Source organism: Haliaeetus leucocephalus, unplaced genomic scaffold (assembly GCF_000737465.1).
Source record: "Haliaeetus leucocephalus isolate CR32 unplaced genomic scaffold, Haliaeetus_leucocephalus-4.0 Scaffold626, whole genome shotgun sequence".
Taxonomy (NCBI): domain Eukaryota; kingdom Metazoa; phylum Chordata; class Aves; order Accipitriformes; family Accipitridae; genus Haliaeetus; species Haliaeetus leucocephalus.
The window spans coordinates 6,163,640-6,187,043 of NW_010973062.1; the positions used below are offsets into that span (position 1 = coordinate 6,163,640).

The 23,404-nt window shown below is 37.1% G+C and overlaps 1 protein-coding gene across 1 annotated transcript in view; it reads right to left on the reverse strand.

The window, feature by feature from the left end:
* FAM155A (family with sequence similarity 155, member A) overlaps positions 1-23,404 on the reverse strand; it is a 67,687-nt gene that overhangs the window by 25,683 nt on the left and 18,600 nt on the right. The window contains exons 2-3 of the mRNA XM_010578347.1: positions 10,946-11,119; positions 9,500-9,865 (exon numbers count right to left, since the gene is read on the reverse strand). Of these exons, the coding sequence (XP_010576649.1) occupies positions 9,500-9,865; positions 10,946-11,119 (540 nt within the window). The remainder of the gene's footprint in view (positions 1-9,499; positions 9,866-10,945; positions 11,120-23,404) is intronic.

The following is a 23,404-nucleotide window of genomic DNA, read 5'->3' on the forward strand; positions in this document are numbered from 1 at the left end:
GAAGAAAGCAAGAGTACAGAAAGAAAAAAAGTTAATCACATAAAAAAAAAAAGTTCAGCTGAACTGAAAACTTGCTGAATAAAGAGTGAAGTTTAGTGATGAAGAATTGAAAGAAATGAAACTTTGTGAAGGAAATTTAAACTACTTGTAAACCATAAGCGATTTTAAATTTAGTATGTGATCCAGGAAAATTATCTGGATCTTGCTGTTCAGTGATCTCTGTGCAGTTACAGCCAGAAAAGATAACAAATGGATGCACAAATGCTGGGAAGTGAGGTAGAAACAGTCGTCTCCTGCATAGCTAGTGCCACAGGCTTACCTGGAATACTCTACCCAGAAACAGATAAACCTACCCACAAAATTAGAGAAAAGCAGACAGCATTTCCATCACTGGGACCTCTGAAGAAAGACTGAAAGACTGAGTCATGAAACTTCAGAAAAGAGATGGTGGCAAGGAAAAATCTAAAAAATTATGAGTGTTGTAGAGAAGAGGGACAATTTTCTGATCTCCTTATTTTATGTCCCAGAACCAGGGGGCAAACAAGTAATAAAACAGAAAAGTCTTACTTTTGAAATAATAAAAGGAAATATTTTTCCATATAATGCTTAGACTTGGCAGTCATACAATAACATTTTCTAGAGAACAAGCAAATAAGATTCAGAAAATTCTTTCTAAGGTAAGGCCATATGTTCCTTTGTATAGTTAACAGAGGAAAAAAGTTTTTTGAAGACCTTCAGGGATCAAAACTGTGCCCACCTTAGATACCTAGGTGTACTGTCTACTGTCTTTGAAGAACCTGATTTCCCACAGATTTGATTTGATTTCTCACTTTTGCATATATACATTAGGAGAGCTACTGCACTAGATACTTAAAATGCAGGTGTTCACAAGGTGGCTTGGATACCTTATAGCGCTAACAGAAAGAGTACTAGCATAAATAGAAACAAAGTCTTTAAGAAAATCTCTCACTTTCAGATTTAATGATCAGGAAATTTCTGTGCTATTGCTTATTCTGAAATTTCTGGCTTCTTCCTATGCAAGGTCTATTGCTGACTACTGTGGAAACAAGATTGTGGATGGGATGGCTTACTGATAAAGTCCTGCAAGTGACAGTTGTCTTGTGGACGGTTGCCTTCTAGGGAATTACTCTTAATTTCGGTGGGAGACAACAGTGAATATATCATGTGCTAGTGTCCAAGAACTGGACACTCATATTTGTCTCCAAAGCTAATGGGAACCCTACAAAAGCAGCCAATGGAAATGCATGGTCTGATTTGCCCACATTGTTTAATAAAATGATAAAAGGTAAAAAGATATCTGTTTACTATACTAAAAGGAGAAACTAAATGTTTAGTAAAAAAAAAATCTTGAAGGATAAATTACAAAAGAAAACAGATTAGCTTTTTTATAATGCAAGTCCTTAGTTTAGACCCAGGTTCTCTAATTACCCTGTTCTTTCACGTTGTTTCCATGATGACTGCAAGTCAACATAAATACAGGCTGTTGTAAAAATAGCTGAACCTTCCCACATCTTTACCGTAGATGCACATTCCTGCTACCACTCTTGTACTGGGAATAATATTAGTGCAGCCATATCTTAAGGCAGACCAGGTCTTTACTGACTTAATTCTCAGCTGAATCAGACCTGTGATCCAGCCCTGTGAATTGCAAGCATGGGAAAGACACTAATTGGGAATGAGGAGTAAGGAAGCCCTATGTCTTTTTGTGCGGTCCCATTCATTTATAGACTTCAGGTGACTGCGGAGGCTAAACCTGCACCTTTAGATGGCTTGTGGCCAGCTGCAGTGCCAGGACAGACCATGTTTCCTGTGTGACATTCCCCCAGCAATGGCTGAAGAAGAAAAAATGCAGAAAGATGTAGAAAATGTAATCAAAATGGTTCAATAGCAACAAACTTTTTTTTTTTTTTTTCCACCAAAGGCATTAACATCTCATCAGTTAAAATTAAGCCACAGGTTATTTTTGATCTTTAAATTTCTGTTTGGAACTTTAGATGCTTTAAAACTTTCAAACATATAGCTATTTTTAAATTTTCACTGTCATTTTGTGATGATTTTTGTTCCTTAATGAAACCCTGTTATGTCTGGAAGCTCTGCGGTGACTGTCAAAGTGCCTTTTTCCTGAATGCACTCAATGTAATAATTGCAGATCTTTCTCTGCTAGCCTGTGACCTAGTTAATTATCCTTTTATGAAGCTGTATTTCTTCTCATATTGACAGGTTTTATTCTTTTTTTTAATGAAGATGCTGTCTTTTTGAACATCAAAGGCATCTTGGAAAGTCATCACTGGCAGCATAGTCTGTCAACCTGTGCTGTATACAATGGTATTTTGTGGAATATAGAATGGGAAAAGAGCACAGAACCAAATCCATAATTTCTGCCATCAGCTGCTCTTCTTCATGCTGGGAATCTCACCCATACTAATAACGATATTTACAATGGCAAGCCTGCGTATCTTCTTAAAAAGTTCTCCTCTTTAGCAGAATGAGAAAATAATACATTAAGCTCCTGTGCTCCTTTGCCTTCAAAGTTCTAAATTCCTTCAAAGTTGGTTAATCTCAGAAACTAGCCTCAGACATCTCTTTTTTGGGGTGATTACAGTTCCACTGATTGACATACAGAATCCTTCATCTAGGCAGTGAACTATTTGTGTGACATGATAATTCCTAAAGATCCACTCTCATGAATGCTAACAAGCTGCTTGGAAACAGCAAATCTCCCCTGTCTACTTTTTTCCTTCTTAATGACTTATTTCTACTAAATTATTTCCCAACTATGCTGTTTTAGCTGAATTTTTTTTTTTTTTTACTACATATTTTGCTTTCATTTCTTTTGCTTGTTCACTGGCACTAAAGGCACTCATATTTAATTACCTTTTGTTCACAACCTTGTCTAGGGGCCACAATTCCTGGTCAGAATCAGGGCCCAGTCATGCTACTTAGGAATTAAGTGCAACGGGCAAAATCCAACACTGAGGCAGATAACTGACAAGTCTAGAGCTGAAGTTTTAAAAATGAAATCTGTTTGCAGTCATCTAGTCTTCACGGGTGCTAAAACACCACAGAACTCATTGACTGCAATTGAATTGATGATTCCTGCTTTCTTAGATAGAAAGCAGCCTTTACATAATTAAAATGATGCGGGAAAACTGGTCACAAAGGCAGAAGCCCCAGAGATACTGAATTCCCACAAGTTTGTAAAATTACTTGACGGAATACAGTAAAGAAATACAACAGAGAGAAAGGTCAAATTACAAACGTAATCCTTACTACACATCAAAGATGTCACCCAGGAGTTTAACAACCCAAGACATGAAGCTAAGCTTCAATGGTTCTGCTGTTCATGAACATACCTGTTTTGTTGGTATTGCTGTGGTCTCATCACTGTAATAAAAAACTGCCCTTGTGATGCTAAATAAAAATTCTTTCCACTATATTTGTTTCCAGAACTTTTATTCTTCAAATAAACAAGTGGTTCCATCATAGGCAGCCACATTATGCAATGATTTGGGGTATTATACTGGGTTGTAATCAGAGTTGATTGTGAACAGAGTTGTGCAGCTCAACCTCATTTTCGACAATCGTGATAATCTATTTTGAGAAGATTTCTCAATAAACCATTCTCTTGGAGGTTACCAGAACAGGAATTACAGTCTTCCCTGTCAATCCTGTGTTATCTGGATTAAAAGCATTTATGCACTATTTTCTCATGTCTTTCACAGAGCAATTCTGTCCCATGTTGCATCTCCATGCTCTTTGGACGAGCAATAACAGGAACAATATTAAGGAAATAGCTTCTGCATTAATCAATTAATTAATCATTAATTCATGAAAATCCTGTTTGTGGGAAACCTTGGCTTGGAATATCAGAAGATGATACAGGCCCAGAAGATCCATGTGTTTTTGAGGGCGAGGAAAAGCTCAGAACATGAGCAGAGTGGAGGGAAAGAGTCGTGGTTCAGAGCAGCTTGCAGAGATGGTCATGTGTCTCTGTGGGACACTCCAAGTCTGGAAGAGAGTGGTCGGCCGTAGGACCTGGTCAGAGGGTCAGTCAAAGTTAAAGACTCCATATGTCCTTCCATATGGCTTCCTGCCTGGTGCGAACACTGAAACGCCGTACCTTTGCCACTCCGTGTGGTATGAAATACTAGGTGGAAAGTTCTGAAGCCTGCCGACGGTACCACAGCTTGGCTGTCTAGGCGTACGTCAAGGATCCCGGGATACACTTCAGGAAGAAAACTTGTTAACCCCACTGTTCTGACCACCGTTTTCTATGTCAGTAAGACAGTGTCTGGTGCCAGGAGTTTGTATGAGCTATTGCAAACTGAATAATAAGTAACATTTGCAAATCCTATAGGGTTGGTTTGTGAAGGGTCTTTCATGAACTGAATCCAACCATGTAGTTGTCAAGACCAGGAGTTAATTTTTAATTTTTATTTTTTTTTTAAGGTATGTTCTGCTAGCAGAATTAGACAGAGGGATACAAAAGAAAGAAATGGCTGAGGAGACCTAAGAAATAGAGCAGCATATGTGACGACCTCTCTTTCTCTGCAGCTATATTCAATTCCTTGCAGACATAACTTCAAAATATAGAGATATACTTTCCTGTCTCAATTCTACCCAGCTTGATGTCACCTTGCTTTTGTTGTCTAAAATACACCAACCAGAAATAAAGAACAACAAAACAGACTTTGTTCTTTTTGCCATGATAATTTAAAGCTTTAGTTATTTAAGTCTCCACACAATTATTTACTCCCTCATTTTGGATCTGTTTTGTCAAATGTGATTAATTTTTTTCGTGAATCTCTCTTGATATGCTTTGTGGAAGTCGCTGTCTCAAACACCTCTCAGCACCAGATATCCTAGGCTGTGTTTTAGCTGTGGGAAAGGGAAGTGTAGGTGGAATTCATGCCTTCAGGTTCTAAAAGCAAGTCTCACTCTTAGCTCAAGCAAGGCTGTACTTGTATTGCACGGATGAAGCTTTTTTTTATCTGTTTAAATGTTAATGAAGCATTACTAGCTGGGCACTTCAGGTGCCAGGGTCATCTTTTTCTGTGGGTTCTGTATAATCAATGGAGACACACTGACTCCTCCTATGACTCACTTGCTGAAAGAGCCTGCCTACCTACCCTAGGGATGCAGAGCTTGAGAGAGATTATCCTCCCCTACTCCGAACTCCTATATTAGGGGATATAAGTAATTCATATTCTTTTGATAAACTGCAACTAATTCTAAGGATAGGAAACAGACTCAAATAAGTAAAGGAAGTTTATTAACATAGATTTTCCTGGGGAGTCTTGTCTTATATCCACAGATCGTGGAGTGAATGAATGCAATGAGATGTCTGTATTTGGGAAATGTGGCATTCTCCCGACAAAAAGAAGCTTATGATAGGGAAAATTAGCCATTGTGGGGGTTTTTGTTTTGTTTTGTTTGTTTGTTTTAAATATGATTGTCCTGTTAAAGAGCATGCATCTGTACAAGCAAGTAGACTTTGTGCTCTGTGGATTTAGATCTGGACACAGGGAAGAGAAGTGGATACATACTTTTTGTCTGTAAATATAACCTTCTGCTAAATAGCTCAAAAACATGTTAGAAATTGGCCAGTACCAATATCACTGGTAACCTCTAATTCCAAAAAGTGCTGTACCCACAAAATCAGGAACAACTTTTTTGGCAGTCAATTCCTTTTTTGAATTGAACATGACCTGTTAAAAGAGAGGCCAAGGACTTTGCGACAAATGGTACAAAGTAATTTCTTGTCAAAATTTGCTGTATAATTTCCCCCATCAGGAAGTCCTCTTTGCGAGATGTAAAAATAATTCTACTGTCCATCTTAGTCCTGTACAATGAAATGCTGGAGCTAGACCAAAGTGGCAGTTGTTTAAAATTAAAGATTAAATAATTACACAGATTTATGCACAAAAAGAATGCTGGGGATAATGTGTTCAGTCTGCATCAGCCAATGACACACATCACAGCATACAGTATCCTGTCACATTCTAGTATTGTATATAAATGTCAACTCTGCTATTTATTTTCAATTTAAAATGCATTAATATTAGCTCTATCATGCTGACAAATCTTATAATGAAGAGAGTTGATTAATTTTTTTTTTTCCTGAAGGACGGGCAAAGACAAGCACGGATTTCAATGCAATGATGAACATGTCTCATTATTTTATTGGGAACTTCATTCATTCATCCAGTTCTTATTCATGGCAAAATAATCTATAAGCAAAGACACGAAGAACGAGAGATGGGAGCTAAACACATAAGAAAAATTGCTAGGAAATGTTAAAGAAAAGCCAAGAACAATGTTTTTATTTTTATATACTTTGATACCTATGATTAATTGCTTTACGTTATGACTAATTGCTTTACCTGTATTCATCAACTTTTTGTTAATTTTAAATTGCTTTACACTTTTCAAAGGTTATACAGACATTATTATTTAATCGCTTGGTTTACTTGACCACAGAACAAATCACTGGATTGATTGATTGATTCATTGATTTGTATTTTCTTTAGCAAACAAAAGACAGTGCTATCATGGAGTGGTGTGTTTTTAAGTATATGCAAGGTCACGTTTTAACTTTACCTATTCCAAACACTTGAAAACGCAGGATTGAGACTGAGAAAATCACAAGGCTAGATTAATTATCATGTACTCTTATAAACCAGCGCATTCAGGATTCATCTTCACAAAACAAAGAATCAGACTGAGGGTCTGGTTTCAACAACAGTTTTTGTGAGCAAAAAGTATAAGGCAGTTACTGAATGAAAAGTTGCTTTCATTGAAGAAATGGTCGCTAAAGACTCTATGATATGGTGATGCTGAAGCATGTCCAGAGAATCATGGGCTAGGATCACTGGGTAATCCAGGAGGGAGGGGGCCTCAGGAGATCTCTAGAGCCCCCTCTGCTCAAAGCAGGGCCACCTGTGAGGTCAGAACGGGTTGCTCAGGGCTTTGTCTTGAACCCCCCCAAGAACGGAGCCTGCACAGCCTCCCTGTCCCACTGCTGGTGATCTTCATGGGGGAAAAAGTATTTTCTGACAATCTTCTGGAACCTCTTTTGTTTTAAGTTATGTCTGTTCTCTTCTTGCTGTGAAGAGCCCGGATCTGTCTTCTCACTGACCTCCCTGTAGATACTGTTAGATTGCTATTAGACCCTCTAAACTTCAGAGATGCCATCACTTGATGTTCACTCATCGATTAGCAGTCACACTCAGAGAAAGTGTTTAAGGCTTGATAAACATTGAGTCTGATCCATCAGGTTTTTTCTTAGATTTTTCAGATTTTTCAAAAAATAGTAATTTTTCTTCCTTGCATACTGATCAAAAAGGGGCTGAATTCATATAAGGTAATTGCTGAAAGAGTTTGAGGCAATGGAAAGCAAATTTAAACAAATTCACTGAACTCTTCTGTAACCTACAAATAGACTGCTTTTGAACAAAAGAGGAGATTCTTATCTAGTCAAAGGATTTGATTAATCTTACACCAGTGTAATTTCAGATTTCAAATAAAGCATTACATTTTGTGAATTTTGATTGATAGAAATTGTAAGATATGGCAACTGGCACAAGATGTGCTAGACTTATATGGTCTTTTCCAAAAGTTGTTCCTCCTCTGTTTCTGTAGAAAAGATGAAGGAAATTTTTCAAATTGGGAAAGTTTCTGAAGAGCAGAGAAAGCAGCAGTGGCAAAAGACAAGCAAGGCCAAAGAGTTTGTTACTAACAGTCACGAGTTGTATCATGCTGTTACTTTAAAGCATAATTCCATCACAGAATTAATAATAGTTGTTTAATGTTATTAATTTGCAGCACAGTACAGCTCAGTACAGATACTTTGTACTTCTAAATTTACAGTTCTCAAAGGCACTGTCAACACTGGGTAACTCTCACCACCCACAGCGAGACATGAAACATGTTTGACAAATGTGTAAAAAGTAGAGAGTAAAAGATCAACAAATGTAAATATGGGAACCTAATATTAATCCCTTAAAGTAATACATATGCACACAAAGAAGGGGCCTATTTCTACTTCATTAACAGTGACTAAACTGCTCCACATCCACTCACAAAAGACATAAGGCAAGATTTTAAAGCAGAATCTTTCTCTGCTGTTTTCTAATTAAAGACAAAAGTGCTGAGGGCACACAATGTAATTAATTAAAATGAGCACAAGGTGATTGAAAGCAAATTTAGAGAAATTCACTAAATTCTTTTGGAGCTTAGATCAATAATGTATGTTCAATTAATGCTTAATCGTAAATTATTTCTGTGGTAAAATATGGGTTTTGCTTTAAATAAAGAATGAGACATGCCAGGAAATAAATAAGGTATTATTGTTCAGCTTTGAGGACCACATTGTATTCTGGCCATTATCCAATCATGGGATCACAACACACATCCAGATGCTGATCAATATCTTCTCATTGAACAGGCCTGAACTAAAGGGGCTAATTCTCATGTTTGTAGAGGAGCTTTTACATTCCTACAAGGAATATGCAATATATTCCAATAATTTTTCAAAGTGTGCAAAGGGACATTTGTGGAAATGTATTCAGGAGACTTAGGCAGTTAGTAAATGGTTTGCTTTGTCCCTTGTGCTGTCTCCATTCTGAAGGTCATGTTCACTTTTTCTCCTCAAGTAGCCTGTACTTTGGCTTATCTCAGCCCTAAAGCATCAGTGAGAAAGCTGAGAGCTAAATCTTCTTTTGCAGTACAGCTTCAAAGTGTAGAACAGGAACTGGGGAAACAAACTGAAGTTAAACTGTGTCATATATGCCATCTATGCCAAATCTGTTTTCACTTTGGTTTCTTAATTTGACCACAAAGGATTACTTTTAACTCCCAGTACTGTTAGGATGCTTCAAAACATTTACTTTTTTTTATGTATTACTATTTCTCTGCAGAGTTCTTCAGTTTGCACTGCAGCCTTTTTTTCCTTTCAACTACATTTTCTGTGCAAGTGCATTCTATACCTGGACATGACCGCTGGTCAGTCAGAGTCTTACATATTCTGTATTTATTATCTCTGCTTTCAATTAAAACTGAACAACTTATGTAGTTTCAGGGTTAAAAAAGCATAAACACTATAAAAACATCAGGAAGCGAAGGGAAGAGCTGTTCAGGGATATCACTATTCACCTAGGTTCAGCAGCTATTTATTTTCTAAATGGGCCAAATGTGTGAAAAGTTAGGACCGGTCATGTCAGCCCAGTCAGGAGGAGCCTGGCGGTGTTCCTGGCTGACCGGCTTCTGCTAAGGGGAAGAAATTAGGGGAAGAAAAGGTTCCTATCTCCCTGCCCATTTGAGGATGACAGCCTTGCCCGTTCACCACCCCTGCCGCGGATGCTCCCCGCGGGCTGCGAACCCCACTTCTCTCTCATTTGGTGGCACTGCTTCCTTTACGCCCCCCTCTGCTCCCCACCACGGATAAATTGCACGTCCCCGGACAGCTCAGAGCACTAACCCCCTCCTTTTGGTAACCCGGCAGTTTTCCCTGAGTCGCATTTCCCCCGAACCCTGTTCGGTCCAGCTTCTGATTAAACCGAAGGGCGATGGAGCAACGACAGCAGCGGGGTCCTGAGCGTCCCCTCGCAGCTGCAGACCTCTGCCTTTTCTTCTGCAAATCTGAGCGTTTCGCAGGTGGAACGGGCCACCCGTTTCCATCAGAAATAGCTCTGTCCGTTTTAGAGCACGTGCCTGCACTCCTGCCAGCTTCGCTGGGGTTTATGCTCTGGTCTGCAGGACCAGCAGTGCCGCTTTCATCGCCGTTTCGCAAGAAGCCTGTTTGTAAACCTTGTTTTTCACTGATTAAAGAGGAAACTTGTTGAAACTGTAGGATATTGCAGCGTAACCCAGAAAAATTCTTAAATCACTTGACATTCGTGTGTAAAGGAACTCTTCTGTCACATTGGGAAAGTAAGTTTCTTGCCAACTTAGCCTCGCTCGGTTCCCTTAAGTGTCAATCCTTTGCGCACCGATAGATTGCTTAAAGAAATCTTATAAAGTCTGAAGAGAAGCTACTTGCTATTTATGCCATAAAGACTTTTTGCAGCTCTGAGGAGCTGAAATGTGACCTGTTTGTTTCACTGCGGTGCACAGCAGCACGCATGAGAAATCAGCCAAGAGAAACTTAAAAGGAAATATTGAGCTGCTCCCTGTCTTTTTAAGCACTCTAATCTCTTAATAAGAGTTGGCAGGTGCTAACGGTTTTGCACTGATTTCTTTCTCCTTTTTCGGCTCTCTCAGTTCTGTGGAGGTAGATTCATTTTCTGGGTTCATTAAGTATTCCTTCACCTGCCTTGAAATGGAACTGCAGGCCCTTTGATAAATAGATTAAAAGGTTATCTAATTTCACTGTTGCTCCTACAAGTATCTTTGTTTTCTCTGATGAAATGCTCTTTTGTAGCTTTCTAGAGCGGTAACCTCCGTGCATCACAATAAATGTCCCTACTCCTCCCACAGCAAAACCAAATGAGGGTGGGAAGGAAACGCTCTGCCTTAATTCTTCAGCAAAGACGTTCAAAGCAGTGCTAAACAACGGCACTCTCCTCTGTGCTGATTTCAGCAGGTCCCCCATGAAAACTACACTGCCAGCTTAACCCCCCACTAATGCCATTAACAGAGATTCACCGGATGTAATTTCCTCCTGTTATTAATAAGAGCAGTTTATATTACAAAGCACGAAGGAATACAAAGGCACAGGAAGCTCCGGTGCCTTCACCATATACTCTCACAGCCACGTCTGAGAAAAGCACCAGGCAAAGTAGAAGGATGCGGTAAAATTCAGGTCTCGACCGTTAGCAGGTTTAAGGTGGTTTAAACATCGGATACAAAAAGCAAGCAATCCGATTAGAGCACCCCTAAAGTAAAACACTTTCGGAAAAAACTAGCTTTTGAGACAGGGGTTTACGGAGGGGGACGCAGAGGCTGTAGCGTGTCCTGCCCGACAAAGCGTGAGCTCCACGGAGCGCAGGGAGAAAGGATCGGTGCTGCTGCATCCCCCGCCGTACTTGGCACTAAGCTCCGGAGCACACGGCCAGGGACGGGATTTTGCCACGGCATGAATTGCTGCTGGGAGACAAAACTGAGAGAAAACAGGGACGTGAGCTCTCTAACCGATAACCCCTGGGAGACAACATCTGCCAGCCACAAACGCATTCTGTGCTGCTGTCGGTCGGAGACAACCACAAGCTGGTAGTGCTTCTGTAGCTACTGCTCTGTTTTCTCCGAACGTACCTCCTTCAGATGCACTGGAAAAACACTTTGCCAAATAAGAGCCACAGACGTTATGCACATGTAAATATATCGACTTCAGAGGGAGTCAGGTTAAGCGTGTACCTGAGCGCCTTTCTAAATCAAGGCTGAAGCACAGACTGTGAATGGGAATAGTGCCTCACGCAACTTTCCTTGCGCTTTGTATAAAATAGTCCTATTGCCTGTAGTTTTGCAGATTCGTCTTTTTTCCTTCATTTATTCATGGTCTAAAAGACTGTTAAGCAAGAGAGCAAGCCCAATGACAACATAACCAATGCCAATATTACAAAAGACAGCCTCGTTCTGCTAAGTAAAAGATCAAGACCAAAGGACACCAACTGGCTCACCTCCACGCTGCTCAGGGCTTATTTAACCCTTGCGGTAGATTTAAGTATTTGCAGCAGTTCAAGGGCAGAGCTGAGGAGACAACTAGCCATTAAAGAGTGTGGGTAATTAGGGTCTAAAACTTTTTCTCTTGCTCTTTTTCTTCTCTGCCTTTCTTTTACTGGCTTTCTTTTATAAGTATCAGATATTCTGCACATTTCCTAGGACCTCAGGAAACATCTGTGACCCTTGTGATTTTCAGGCGTCACATTCTAGGTCTGGGCATAACTTGGTAGCGTGCATATAGTCAGTGTGTGAGACATTTCGTGTAACTTGCTGAAACGCAGCTGCACGCCAGATTCAGCTGCAGAGTAAAATAGAATAGTCCTTGGCTTCTGCAGTCCTCAATGAGTTAATATATGAGACACTCAGGGAAACAACAGAAAATCAAGGATATCTTCATATAATATTGCAGAAGCTCAGGACAATACAAAGAGCAGAACACTTGAAAGCAGTGAAAGCAAGCACTCTAAGTATATATAAGTATTCAGAAAAGTACTTTAATAAACAGCCATTGAAAAAAATTTTACATTAGGAAAAGAAAACAGAGTTGTTAAAAATTCAGGGACATTTATCGGACAGTCACTTCTTGAGGTCATGAATGTAATCAAAGCCTATTACCATGTCAGTAAAGAATTTGCACAAGTACTTTTTACCACATCATTGTTTTGTACAATGTGAAGGAAAAGCCATTCAAGATCGTGAACTAAAAAAATAAATAAATACCCAAGTTCTACAAGGACAAGGACAATGACAATAGGACACACAGTTCTCCTAGTGAATCTTATGCTGATATGTTTTTCTGACAATAAAATAGTGGTTTCTTGCTATTCTGTAACTTCTGCTATTTTTCTGGTTTTACGAAGGCATATATTTTTTATTCATTTTAATTAAATGATATACAATGACCAGAGCCTACAATAGACTTGTGGGGATTTAAGAAGGAGGTAAGGTAGGACAGGTTCCCTCCTCTCTACTTGCAGGTTTGGTGACATCTTACCTCACACAGCCTTGAGGCACACTGAAGGGGAAACTGGGACAATTGCCTATTAGCTTCAAGCCCAGAAGCAGCTCTAAAAATGTTTAGTCATGGAATTTTTTTTTCCTTCTGAAATAATCTATACCTTTGAGAAAGAAAAAATACAGGAAAAATGGGAATACTTTTGGAACTAATAATGTCTGTAAGTAAGCATTTGACTATTTCTCTATTACAGTTTTGTGGAAATTATATGTGTAGGGGAAAATAAAGATGGGAAAAGACAACCACTCTCTCACTATGACTGATATGTTATCCAAATCAATTTTAAATGGAAAACATTATGATTTCTAGAGTTTTGTGAAAGCTAGCAATTTTTGTAATCCTGGCAGACCAATGTTCTCTTTTCCAAATGTACACTTTAACGAAATTCTGTTGAATGCTCCATGGAGAGGAGAAGAACCACGTGGAAATTGCTTTCTAAATATTTCAACTGTTTCTGTGCACCCTGGGACACCCGATGACTTTCATTAATGTAAAACATCAGAAACTATGGATTTGCTTGTCAGTTGACATAGTAGAACTATAAGTCAGCTAAGGCTCTGGTATTATAATTTATCTAGGCATCTTAGGAAGAAAAGCCTTGTTGATACCCTCTGACTTTGGGACATAAGTAAAACTAGAATTCAGACCAGGAAAGACATTATAGAATTGGAATACTAATGTTTCCAAAAGCACTGATGCTTCCAACAGATGCTACATCAATGGTGTGGTCTAGCACAAGATGACCCAGATCCACACTCTTGCTGAATAACGAAACATCTAAGTCACAGACCGCTTAGCCTATGCTGGGGCTTCTAAGAAGCAGCAAGAAAATGACTTGTTCGCATATTTCCTCACTTCAGCCTTTTCTTTCTTTGTTTGTTTCCAGTGTTTCAGCACTGACATAATCAGCAGGTTACTTCATGTAACCCTGAACAACCACAAGATTTGGATATTGGTTTTAAAAGATTTAAAATATATATTTTCATAAGAACTTTGTCTGATGTAATAACTTTCATCATGCCATCACACCTTGATATTATTTTTATGTCTTTTCTTAAGTCATTATTGTCTATTTAAATTTAAGGGTTGAGATATCTTTGCTCATCTTGGTGTGTGAGACCTAGTTAACTGAAATAAATAGTAAAAAAGGAATAGTAAACTTCACAGTACAGGATTTATTAAATTAATTTGCTGAAATTATAAATAGGGTATGATGTCAATCTGTCAATAGGCAAATGCTCAGAATCAAGTGAGAATCAGTTTATTTCATTTCATATGCGATCTGTAAGAGAAGAAAAAGAGAAAGAAGCCATGAAAAAATATAGTGCTTGGGTGGATTATGGAATCCAAGAGACATTGAAGTACCCAGTAAAAAAGACCAAAGAAACCCAAGAATTTCACATTTGAGTCTACAAACTGACTTCTACAGAAGTACCTCTGAAGGAAAAAGTACCTCTAGAATTTCCAACTCATATAATTACCTGGAAACATTGTCCTAGTGAAGAGTTATCCTAAATAAGTCAAATATAAGGAAAGTCCTCCAATGAAAATGAAAGCAGAAGAAGATCTGATATGCTTTGAAACTTGAAAAATATAGCAACAGAAGCTCTGATCAGTATATAATATCATACAACTAAAGAAAAACAAAGTAAATAATTTATTCTTTTAAAAAGACAGGAGACACTGATATGATGCTATAACAAAACTAAGAAGACAGAAATTAAATTTAACCAGGAAATCTCAGCAAATTGATATTGATCAAAATTCTAGGACTAGACAAACAAATTCTTTTCTTATTTAATAGGGATAAAAGTAGCTTAGGTGAACACCAGCAGAAGCTTAATGACTATCGCTGCCAGACTACATCCTAAACTAAAATTCTTCTGTCACTGTAAACACCAATATACAAGCAGGTCATTCTAGGCTTCTTGTTACAGCCAATGAAAAGAAATATGTATTTGTGAAATTTGATTCATCTCCTATGTTGTAAGAAGTATAAAGGAAGTAAGATGTAGATGTCCTTGGCACAGAATCTTTTCTGGATGAGTTCCTCTAATTCACAATTATTTTATCAGCCAATACTTTTTTGGTCTTTTGTGTGTGATGGATAAGATACAACACGACCTACAGCAGCAAGGAGATACAGGCAATGAATAGATGTTCCATTATGTTGAAGGTAAAGAATGTGTGATTCTGACCTTATTAATATTATAGATATATAAATTTACATCTATGCATATAGCTCTTTAGCTGTCTGCAGAATCTGTTGGCAAAGGGGGGTCCCGTAATCTCCCCCCTAGTCCGTGTCAGAACTGCTGTTTCAAATACCACTCCTTCAACTGAAGACTGTATCTAAAAAAACCAGACTCAGAAACTTTTCTGGATTCAGTATTCCCCCCACACTGAAATTATGTCCTGACTCTATATTGCAGTAGGATGTGGACATGCTCAAGGAGAAATATCTGCTTTCTCTTCTCAGACATCCTGGCTTGCCCCCAAGAAACCTGCTCATGTAGGCTGTGTTACAGTGTGCTCCTCCTGGTCCCAAATGTTGTATTCCTCAGGAGATAAACCTGGAAAGCAATTTCTCTTTGCTCTCCTGAAATTTTTCAGAATTCTTGAACCTGTAATGGAGGGGGTTGAAGGAAAACTGAAGATTTTTGCTCATTGAGGAGGTTTCAAGGAAGCTATTCTGTCAATGAAAACTTTTTTCTCTACAACTCTTTTCTTAGCAGTACCCTCAGAACTATGGAGATCTACAGAACATTTATTATTTTGGCTTATTACACAGCAAGAATAAAAGTCAAAGTATGTCACCTTATCCTTTAAAAATCAAGAAGTATTTGCAAATACTAGTAGTACATTTTTTTCCTGGAATGCACTCTCTAAAAAGAAGCTAAGCTTCCCAGAAGAGAAATTTTCAGTATAACCACAACTTCTTACAGCTGTAACAAGTTGGACAATTTGGAATATATTATTCCAGAGTATCTCTGCTGCTAAAATGAATGTTAATGTAAAAAGTAATAAAAAAAGATTACTGAGCATCCCCAATGATGTTGTGCTTCTGAATTATGTGATTTTACAGTCTTCTTCATTAGATTCTACATTTCTCAAAGTCAAACATGTAATTTCATCATTTCCACAAGCAAAACTTAAGATACGGTACTGGATTACATAATTAATGAAAACGACACAATAAAGCACTTAGCTGTGTTCGGCCTATGAGACTACTTGTATGCATGAATTTAAAAACCTCTGCAATTTTGCCCGTAGATGCCTTACATGGTTTTGCCTCGTGATTATGTTCAGCCAGCATGTGTTACCATTCAACTGGGGGAAAACAGATGTTCTCTATTAATTCTAAATCCAGCAAAACTGATTCATTTTATGCTTTAGAATGAATTTATATGCTGCCTTGGGGGTAACCTTTCTGTAATACAGGGCATCTTGTTCACAGTTTGGGCAAGCTAGAATAATTCTACTTTGGTTTATAGCTTTATCCTAGAGTTAGCACAAAACCCTCTAGAACATAAAAGATTTTCCTTATCAGCATGATATACAGTATTATTGTTATAATTCTCTTTAAACAGATAATGTCAGTGCCACAGAGTGAGTACATAAATACAACCATTGTCAAACTTCTCATCTTAAGCAATCCCTAAAATCTCCCCAAAATTTTGCGCTCATAGTTTATGATTACATATGCCAAAACCTCAGTTATCACAGCAAACTCCAAAATTTAGGTTCCAAGTACAGACATCTGGCTTAGGACCCTCTTATGATCAGCAGAGACAGATATACTGCTCAGGACAGTTCAGATACTTCACGGGCTAAAATTCCTGCTGGAGATATTTTTAACTCTCCAGTTTGGTAGAGAAAATTTTGAAACTACAATCCTTTATAAAATTTTCTTCCATAAGCCCAGGCCCAAATACAAATATGTTGCAAATATGGGGACATGATATGATTTAATAAAGGAAACTGAAGTATAAAACATCTCTTAAATCAAAATACTTTGTAAAAGGGATCATTTCAAAAGCTCTATTTGAAAGTCTTATCTGTAGGAATTGGTTTCTCCTTCAGGATTCTTCAATCCAGGCCTAGAACTGGAATTTTCACTCTCATTTATGAATATATGGGAGCTTAAAAAAAATAATCTAGTTGACACACATAGGAAGAAGTACAATCTGCCAACAGGGTGCAGTATGTTCTCACACGTGTGGTCTTCCGTATTTCTATCAAAGAAAACCACCTGAAAATAACTGCTTCTACTGAGAACAAATAGTTTCTGCTGCTCCCAACAGAAGTTCTATGGAGACATAAGTATAACAGACTATCCCAAATGAAAACTCTTACCAACTTTACTTATTTTTATCTTTAAATACAGCTGATTTTCTTTTCTTTTTTTTTTTTTAAAAGCAGGTTTAACTATACACACATTTTGAAGGGCTTGTAATGAACCATTTCTGTGTTCTATGGGAATAAAAAGAAGTTTTAACAAAAGGCAATATTTCAAGAGAGTATGTTTTAAACTTAAAATCAGAAAAGGAAAAATTAAAAACAAACATCCATGCTCTTCAAGGTCTGGAAGAAAGTTCACCATAGTGTTAACTTTTACAAAAAATAAAACAATTTTAAGGTTAAACTAAACCCAAAAGGCCAAAAGAGGGATTTGCAGAGAAGGATGTTAGCAATTATAGATCCAGGGAGGTTCATTCATTCTGCAATATTACAAGGCAGTCTACTCCCAGTAGAACATTGCTGAAGCCAATCAATCTGTCTGTGACATGGAATAGTTTAATTCATTGTTTTTATGTGTTGAAAGTAAAAAAAAAATTTGCAGCAAATTTGCTTCCATAGGCCACACTTTACACATGTAAAGCAGGCAAATAAGTTGAAGAGATTGTTTGCTAGTTAGAAAGATTACACCTTGCATACTTTTATGGTTTATGTTTCCAATTTCTCTCCCAAACCCTCCTCAAAGTATACTTTGTTTCCATTCTTTGATTTAACTTTCTGTCATTTGCTTACCTAACTTTTTTGTTGTTGTTTTGTAATAATAGATATTAGGGGGTTTTATGAGTAAAATTTTTCAGTCACTTCAATGCACTTTGCAGGACATTCACATAAAACTTGGTGTTTCTGCAAATGAAAATTGTTTTCTGTAAGGTTTTCTATCAGCTCAACATATTTACAGGAAACCACTTTTTTTTTTAAGCGGTATCTAGGAAAATAAATGATCTCTTATGTAAATTAATCATGTTATGCCATTTTGATCTTCAGTGTCATCTCTGGAGCTGGTATGTTGAGATGCACAACATTTTTCAATATATCTTTGCTTGTTCTTCATTAGCTTGTGCTTCAGTCCGCGTTCAAACACAATTAATTCATGACTGTAACTTAAAAAAATGTCTGGGCTGCAAATCAGGTTATGAATTTTCCTGGGTTGGGAGGGCTAATAATGACAGGATACTGAATAAAGCATTACCTGCTTAATCCTTCCTTTCTGAAGCAGAAAAAGGGGGCCCAACCGAAGCTTTGTTTCCCATATCCACAATTCACTGCTAAGCAGCGAGAGGTGTTATCACCTGGCGGTGTGGACAGCTGGAAAGGACCACCCTAGTGTAAATGGAGGGAATGAAATGTTTCCTGTGGTTACTTCAGGTGTATTTCAGCTTTTATAGCCCTGGTCACTTGAACTAGTAAATATAATGCATGACTGTAAGGCCTGATTAAATGTATTGCATGACTGTTAGGCCAAAGCTAAAGATAATAATGCAAAAGTAAAATCAAAAGTGGGAAAGAGCCAGAGATAAGTGAAAGACGGAGATAAATAAGTATTTGGGTATTATAATGTGCCAGATTTTATGATGAATATAATTAGAAAGCTACTCCTTACAGTAGGTCTTATACCTTTTAAGACTACTGATATTTAGCCTTCTCTAAGTCCCAGTTACTCCAATAGACCAGAAGTTGCTTTTTCTGGATATTACTCCCAACTTCCCATCTGTTTTTTATGAGGCTAAAGGAGTCAACTCCTTCAGTGAAAGAACTGTTAAAAGCAACAGCCATTCAGAAAGATGAGAAAATGCAAGACTGATCCTTCTATACAACTCTCATCTTCTTACATGATTGAATCATGTTGTGCTGTCACATCCCATTACTGTTTTAAATGTGTACAGGTGGTTTCATTTGTGCTTACTTCACAATGGCAAGCTTGGACTTCAAAACCCAAAGTTTACATCAGGTCATTTAATGGAGCTGAAGCTAAAATTTTAAGGCAGAAAAACCAGAAAAACAGCAGTTCTTAACGGAATTTGCTTAGTCTTTTTGATATGGATGTAAAACTAACATACCAATTTCAGTCAGTGTTTTAAGACAGATTATTCGGTATAATAAAGATCTGCAGGAAGTCCAAATAATTATTAATAAAAAGCAACCCTTAAAAGTCAAAAGGAACCTTTCACAGGAGTCTTGTTATATACAAGGAGCTATGCTATTAGTCTAAAATTTAGTTGGCTGGCTTCTCACTATCCCCTGCTCCTCCCTGAAATCTGTCTTTGGCTCTGTTTTCTGAAAGAAAGGTGTTTGTCTGCTTGTTCATCTCGTTGAATAAAACAACATAATTCACTGTCCAGGGCTGTGCTTGTCACCAGATTATTCTCCTGACCAGTTTTTAACCTAACTCGCCAAAGACTACCTAGCCTGCTTTGAAAACAACTGTGGAACTGTACGGATACCTACAAGCAGTACTGAATGCAGTAACTCAAAAATAGAATAGACAATATCTTTGGAAAGGGATTGTTTTCGTAAAAAATATTTTGCATTAACTGAAAACTTTCACAGATGTATACTTTCAATTAGTAAGTAGTATCAGCTGGAAAAAAAAGGGGGGTTTATTATTAAATTCAAAAGCTTTGTATGGATATTTTATTGAAAAAACATTTTGATTTTCCCTTTCAAAATGGTATTTTTATGTAGAACATTGATTAAATTGACTATTGGATACAACTGTAAAGGAGAAAAGAAATAAAAATTTGACATCAGTATTCTGCTTAGATTTGACCAAAATATTTTCACTGATTCAGAATGAATTTTTCTCCAATGTACAGTTTGTCTAGTTCTAAGTCAGGACAGGTACATCAAAAGTTAAAATGATTAAGTTCCTAATTTCTTCTACTCAAAACCAATAGATTAAAGAAAATAAAGTACTAAAGGTAAACATTATACACATTTCCTATTACTTGAATTTAAAACTTTCCAAAATGTTTGCATATATGTTTTATCTCAGACCTTCTTTCTTGGGTGTCACAACCAAATTGTGTCTCTGGAGACCAGCTCCTTTTGCCACAGCCTTCTTTCATGCTTAACTCTTCCTAACACAAAAGGTAATTTAAAATATTATAGACCTTTGCTGTTTGTTTTCAGTTCTGGGAAGTTAATAAGTGCCACCCAGCTGATAGGGATCCACAGATGTCTAAAGAAACATTAAAGTATTTTCTTAAATTAATCTTAATTTCTATTAATTATTTTCCTTTTCTACCTACTTTTTAAAGAAATCCTTCTTAAATATTACCTCATGGTTCTTCTAATTTGCATATATGGTATCTACATATTAATGTAGAACACCCTCATGCTCCAGTGTCTATAAAGAAGTTTCCTATAATGACTGTTTTGTTTCGTTTACTTGTAAAAAACTTGAATCTCTTTTCATATAGATTTAGTGTGCTTGTTTAAAAAAAGCTACACTTGTAAGATGTTAAAATGAAATTTTTAAAGAAAAAAAATAATTTGATGCTTATGGTTTTTCATCCCCAAATTCTGAATTTTTTTTTCCTCCCAGTTTTTGATGTAGTCAGTCAGAACAGATGCTTTTGCAGAGGTCTAGGCAAAATAGAAAATAAACCATTGATTTGTATACACCATATCTACTTTGCACAAAATTATATTAATGTTTTGAATTTTAAAACTTCATTGTCAAATGTCTGTGATTTCTTTCCTCATATCTAAATAATGTAACAATTTTGATTACCTATTCATTCTCTACTAACATTACCTTTTTAAGTTGACAGAGGAATATATAGGAGACAGTATATATGAGTGGCAATGAGGATGAGCGTGTGTGCATGTGTACATATACGTGTGTATGTGTGTGAGGGAGTACTTCCGTGCCATGCTTATGTCTTTTATTCCTCCCTTACATATATGCAAGCCTTTGCTGTCTACAAAGACATTAAATAAACAAAACATGAAGAACTAAAAGAAAGCGTAGTGTAATACGCACCTTTCTCTCAAAAACTTATTTCTTTGGCAGCAATTCTACAGCATGAAGTATTCCATGCTTTTGAAAGGAAGTCCAGGGGGTTTGTGGTTTTGGGTTTTTTTGCTTCCATGTCTAGGAATTAAAACATTGCTACAATCCATTGGAAAATGTTAGATAACTTAGAATATGAAAATATCACCATAAACATCTCTCAAAGTTATTCCAGGTGAAACCCCTTATTTTATCAGCTCTGAGTCTAACACTTTGACAGCCTGACAGTCTTGAAATATGTGCATAGGAAAAAAAGAGAAAATTTTTTTTCATAAGAATATTTATTGCTTTAAAAAGTCATCTAAAATTAGAGGAAAAAACCTAGAACACTAGGGAAAGGTCTTAATAATTTAATAATAGAACTTAATCAGGACTTAAAGGGATCACTGGAGTTAATTAGCAAGAAAGAGTGCTTGTAATATGCAGTCAGGCTGAGAAGAACATAAATAAAATGAAGCAATGATCTATGCCCTAAAGATATGTTATGTATAACCACAGAGGCCATATACTCTACCAGCACAATAGCACAAAGATTAATTATCGCTAGAAATTATTTCCATATATTCCATCTGTTACAAAATATTTTAATATAATTTATTTCAATATATATCTGTATGTTCCTTCAGGGAGGAAGATAGAACAATCACCAGTGTACAGATTGATTGTATAAACGTAGAAGAAAAGGAGAATCAGATATAGTGATTAACACCAAAGTTATCTCAGATATAAATTACAAGGAAGGATAATGCATGAGCTAAGCTTTCACAGCTTGTTCTGAGTCATGAAAAAAGAAACTTTCTCTGAAAATAATCCTAGATATATGATAACCACTTTCAGCAGGACACTGTAATGGCTATGTTATTTTCTCCATTACATCGCTGTCATACAAATGCCTGGAAGCAAGAAGATAAGGTAACCAGAGGGATCCCCTACCCACTCCTGCAAAAAACACAAGGCAGGGAAAGGCATTAGGGCTGAATGGTGGGGAAAGATGGGATGTAGCTCCTCTTTAGGTTGGTTAGCTCTTTCTTCAAAATTTTCTGTCTCCCTCTCAGTATCCTTGCTTATTCTCTCTCTGCATAGCTGCATTTGCCTTAAGTGACTGGATGCATTAATGCATAGAAGAGTATAATGTATAGTTGTGTCCGTACAGTGGCAGCAAGGTTATGTCTGATACAGAGCTGCTGCGTAAGCAGGACTTGCAGCCTTGTGATTTAGTGATGGACAATCTGCCACTCAGGCAAGTTTCCCAGATACAGATACAACCGCTTTGTGCTGGTTTAACAAAAAGTGTTGACTGATGATCTACTGACTAGCTACTCCCAAGCATTGCTGTGAGTGGGAGGCTGGGCTAGATGATGGTCAGTGGTCTCTTCCCACCATTTTTTTCCATGTTTCTACTATCAAAAAAGACAGTTTCTGCCCTCCAGTCTCCTAATCCCTCACTCTTCTCTGGTCTGACCCTTCAGTGAGTCCATTTAGGGAGTTAAGCTCGCACAAAATTACTATGACCCCAAAAAGATAAAAAAAACCCTCATTATGGCATTTAACTCCATGAAACAGTTCACCAACCATTCGGCAACTTTTTGTTCTGATACAAAATATAAGGGAGATGAGGAAATATGTGGCCAGCATGAAGGGTGGAGAGAGGACTGCCCTTTTCTGCAGCAGCCTTTAGGTTGCACAGCTGTAACACCAAATTGCATGCTAAGTTTGGGGGGTTTTTTGATATCACAGCAATTCAGGAAAAAGCTCAACAGGAGAAAATTTCCACTGATATGCTATACTAGCTTAATCAAGTTGCAGCAGTATATTTAATATTCTGTTAACAACACTGTTAACAACATTGATTTTTAAAAAAGTTTAATAGAATTAATAGACTGAGTGTGTTTGTAAAGATGGTTTGTATATTTTAGTGAGAATGAAACATTTCATGAATGATACTTGATGTCTTTGGTGAAAATCAAAAGCAAAATTAACATAAAATCACATAGGAGAAGGACACAAATCCTTTTTTCCTTTTCTTTACTTTTCTTCCCCAAATGTTAATCATTCTGCTTTTAATTGTGTCAGTTACTATCAATATTCTGGTGTAGTGCCAGGAGCACTTCTAGTTGAAGGTCTGTTCAATTTGTTCAATATGGGAGAAGAATATAGGAAGATATTATCTCTGAAATGTGAAATAAGTTTAGCTATAATATGGATTCATTTAAATCTCCTTAATACTTAATAAGTTTAGTAGCTGACACGAGGTTAAGTTTTATAAGGATTCTGTTTCTAGTTGGTATAAGAAAACAGAAAATTAAAAATTGCAAATTGGCTAATATTCTGTGATTTTAATAAGAAACATAATTTTAGTTAGTTTTTAACAGGGTAGCAAAAACCTGGTTTTAAAA